A 4,165-nucleotide genomic window follows, 5' to 3' on the forward strand; every position below is an offset into this window, starting at 1 on the left:
ACCGGTTGAATGGGGACTCCCTATAGCATGGACTCTGTAGCCTGGCTTTCATTGCATTAAGGAACAACGATGGATAATCAGTATCCACTCTCGTGTTTCCTGCTGGTGTCTTTTAAGGGTTCCCACAGCACGGCATGTAGAATTATTGACGCATGGAGCACCATCAGCCATGGAATTGGCATTAGTAAGGCCAGTTGTTCATAAATCATTTATCTGACTAATGAAAATGTAGTTTTTCAGTGTGTCAAGAGCGACTAATCTGCTTCTCCCATGAGAACAGCCTCCAGTAGTGCATGTAGTGTCTCAAACTAACATTGTCTCTCCATCCAGGCATTTGTACTGCGACCATCACCCAAGAGCCTGGGCACACACAGGAAGTCTGAGGAACATACGGTACATGCAGGAGACGCCGTTCTGCCTCAGAGTCGGACACCTTCTCACCTACTCCATGTCTGAGTCCAACACAACCGTCTTCACCAACCCCTCAACCTTCACCCTGCTGGGCATTCCTGGCCTGGAGGCGGCCCATGTCTGGATCTCCATCCCCTTCTGCACCATTTACGTCATAGCCATTTTGGGGAACTTCACCATCCTCTTTATTGTCAAGATGGAGCTGAGCCTCCATGAGCCCATGTACTATTTCCTCTGCATGCTGGCCGTCAGCGACCTGCTCCTGTCTACATCCACCCTGCCCAAAATGCTGAGCATCTTCTGGTTCAATTCCAGGGACATCGATTTCAATGCCTGCCTCACCCAGATGTACTTCATTCATAGCTTCTTAGTGATGGACTCTGGGATCCTCGTGGCCATGGCTTTGGATCGCTACGTGGCCATCTGCCATCCCCTGAGACATTCCACCATCCTGACAAACTTTGTGGTGGGCAAGATTGGCCTGGCCGTGGTGCTGCGTGGTGGCATGCTCGTACTGCCCTATCCCTTTCTGACAAGGCAGTGGCCATATTGCAGAACCAACATCATCCCCCACACACAGTGCGAGCACATGGCTGTGGTGAAGCTGGCCTGTGCCGACACCCACATCAGTAATTACTACAGCCTCTCTGTGGCATTCTTGGTGACCGGTCTGGATGTGTTTTTTATTGCTGTGTCGTATATCCAGATTCTCAGGGCCATCTTCAGTCTCCCCACAAAGGACGCCCGGCTCAAGACTTTTGGGACATGCGGCTCCCACCTATTTGTCATTTTAACCGCTTACATCCCAGCTATCTTCTCCACCCTCATGCACCGGTTTGGTGACAATGTGGCGGTACATTTCCATGTTCTCATGGCCAACGCGTACCTTCTAATGCCCCCCATGCTGCACCCCATCATCTACGGGGTGAGGACCAAACAGATCCGGGACAGGTTGCTCCGGCTACTTACTCCTAAAGGAACGTAAAACTGTCTCCTGGTGCTCTGGCTCTCACACCGAGCTCCGTGCAGAGCTGGCTGGTGACATGGTGCTGGGCCCTCTTCCCTGAATCACTTGCCGGACAGTCGAAAAGACAGTAAATGCTTTCCTGACCTTACTGTGCTGTGTCAGTGTGACAAACTGGGGAATAGGTCTATGTATCCACCCCTTGCCCCACCTCTTCTGCCAAGGCCCCGATCCTGCTTTGCCTCTTCCCCCCAAGGCCCTGCCTCTGTCGCTTGCTCCTCTATTCCCCTCCCCCTGTCACTTGATGGATCATTTCCACCTCCCTCCCCTCAACACAGCTACAAGGCAGCATTTTCAGATTTTGTTGGGGGTGGCAACTTTAACCAGGATTCCAAGGGGTACTTAGGGTCTTGAAAACTCTAGTTTTTTTGGCAGATAACTTAGCCATTAGCTGACGGGAGCACTGTATCTAATTCTGATGTAAAAGAAAGAAACTTAAATAAATATTAGACCCACTCAGCTCTGATACTAACATATTCAGACATCTTGTGCCAAGTCACTTAATGGAGACTGGTTAGGTTTAAAATATTCGTGTATATTCTTACTTTGTTACGACTCTGCAGAGAGAGAGACCGCATCAGGACTCCTGGGTTCTATGTCAGCTCTGGGAGGGGAGTGGGGTCTAGTGCGTTACAGCAGGGGTGGGGAGGGCAGTTACATCTGGGGTATCTATGAGAACATCAGAACGGCCCTACTGGGTCAGACCAAGGATCCATCTAGCCCAGTGTCCTGTCTCCCGATAGTGGCCAATGCCAGGTGCCCCAGAGGGAATGGACAGAACAGGGAATCACCAAGTGATTCATCTCCTGTCACCCATTCCCAGCTTCTGACAAACAGAGGCTAGGGACACCGTCCCTGCCAATCCTGGATAATAGCTATTGGTTGACCTATCCCCCATGAAGTTATCTAGTTCTTATTGGATCCATGTTATAGTTTTGGCCTTCACAACATCCTGTGGCAAAGAGTTCCACAGGTTGACTGTGAGGAAATACTTCCTTTTGTTTGTTTTAAATCTGCTTCTGACTAATTCTATTGGGTGACCCCTATTTCGTGTGTTATAAGAAGGCGTAAATAACATTTCCTTGTTTACTTTCTCTGCACCTCTCATGATTTGATAGACCTCTGTCATATCCTGCCTTAGTTGACTCTTTTCCAAGCTGAAAAGTCCCAGTCTTATTAATCTCTCCTCATATGAAGCTGTCCCATACCCCTAATCGTTTCTGTTGCCCTTCTCCGTACCTTTCTGCACACGGCATTCAAGGTGTGGGCCTACCAGGGATTAATGTAGAGGCAATATGATATTTTCTGTCTTATTATCACTCCCTTTCTTTATGATTCCCAACATTCTGTTCATTTGCCTGATTGCCACTGCACTTGGAGGAGACGTTTTAACCCTATTCACTCCCCTTAGATTGTATGAACTCTCTGTAGCCTGATATCTCTGGGCTTTTCTGGAACTCTTCGCTCACGCTCCTTGTACCGAGGGGCAGTGCAGTGGTATTTTATATAATGTAATATAAAAAATAAAGAATAATAAAGTGGCATGTATTAAACTTGTATGGGGGTATGATTCCATGTATGAGGTCGTGTTTCACATCGGCATTCCAATTCCACGGGCGGATGTCACGGCGCTTGTGGGAACAGAGCTGTGTTCGGGACATGCTGCAGCGCAGAGCAAAGGTGAAGGAGACAAGCGCCCCACAACTGCCATTTTTACTGGCTGTGCAGAGCGGAAAGGACCCCAGACCTATTCTCTGACCCATCACGCCCACGTTGCACTGGGTCTGTCGAGCAGGTGAGCTCCCCAGCAGGAGATGGTACCTGTGAATCCTGAGAGGGAAGTGTCTTCCCTGGGAATCGCCCTCCGGTAGCCATGCCCCACACCGCTCTCACCCCAGCATCTGCAGCAGCGTCCCATGCCCAGGGCCGACACAGGGGTGCGCACCGTTTATAACACAGCTCTGTGCAACCCCCGGGGGGTTCGCTCAGCTTCTGGCGGAGACGTGGCATCTGAATGTAAACAGGCTGGTGACTTGCGACACGCTAGCCAATGCCTCTCTTCCCCTGGCTGCGCTTCTGCGCTATTTATCCAGCTTTATGAGAAAACAATAATTAAGGGACCTTTCCAAAAGGAAGTGAGAACTCTTGGGCTCTGTGCTGAGTCACAGAGGAATTGGCTGCTCTGTGTATTTGTGTATATATAAAAATTATACTTGATTAGGAAGAAAGGTAGGGATAAGACCTGTGTCTCCATTGGGTCTTATACCCTGTAAATGCCCAGGATGGAGGCGTAGAGAGTAGACAGACAGATCTGGAGACAGATGGCTGAGGGGAGACACAAGCACTCTCTGCAGACACACGGGGCTGTCGCTAAGGGACCAGAGATCAGTCATTCTCATCAGTAACGATCATCAGACTGTGCAGCACCTTTCACTGAAGGCTCTTGAAAACACCAGCAAAGGAAAGTCCTGTGAACGTATCCTCAGTGTACAGATAGGTAAACTGAGGCATGGGGAGAGGTGACTTAGCCAAGGTCTCACAGAGATTGAGTGGCAGGATGGCAGACAGAACCCAGGAGTCCTGACTTCTTTACTGCAAGCACGGTCTCTCTGGCATGCCAAGAGGGAGATGGACTCCCACTCCGGCTGGGGCTGTTCGCTGGGTGGGGTGCAGAGGAATGGCTGGAGGAAGGAGCCTGATTGCAAGAGCTGAACTCTCTGCCTGCCCATC

The 4,165-nt window shown here is 50.0% G+C and overlaps 1 protein-coding gene across 1 annotated transcript; it reads left to right on the forward strand.

The window, feature by feature from the left end:
• Positions 1-448: 448 nt before the first annotated feature.
• LOC119565114 (olfactory receptor 52K1-like) lies at positions 449-1,396 on the forward strand. The gene has a single exon (XM_037889536.1). It carries the CDS (start codon positions 449-451, stop codon positions 1,394-1,396), a length of 948 nt encoding a protein of 315 aa, XP_037745464.1.
• The last annotated feature ends 2,769 nt before the right edge of the window (positions 1,397-4,165 follow it).

Source organism: Chelonia mydas, chromosome 1, assembly GCF_015237465.2.
Source record: "Chelonia mydas isolate rCheMyd1 chromosome 1, rCheMyd1.pri.v2, whole genome shotgun sequence".
Classification (NCBI taxonomy): domain Eukaryota; kingdom Metazoa; phylum Chordata; order Testudines; family Cheloniidae; genus Chelonia; species Chelonia mydas.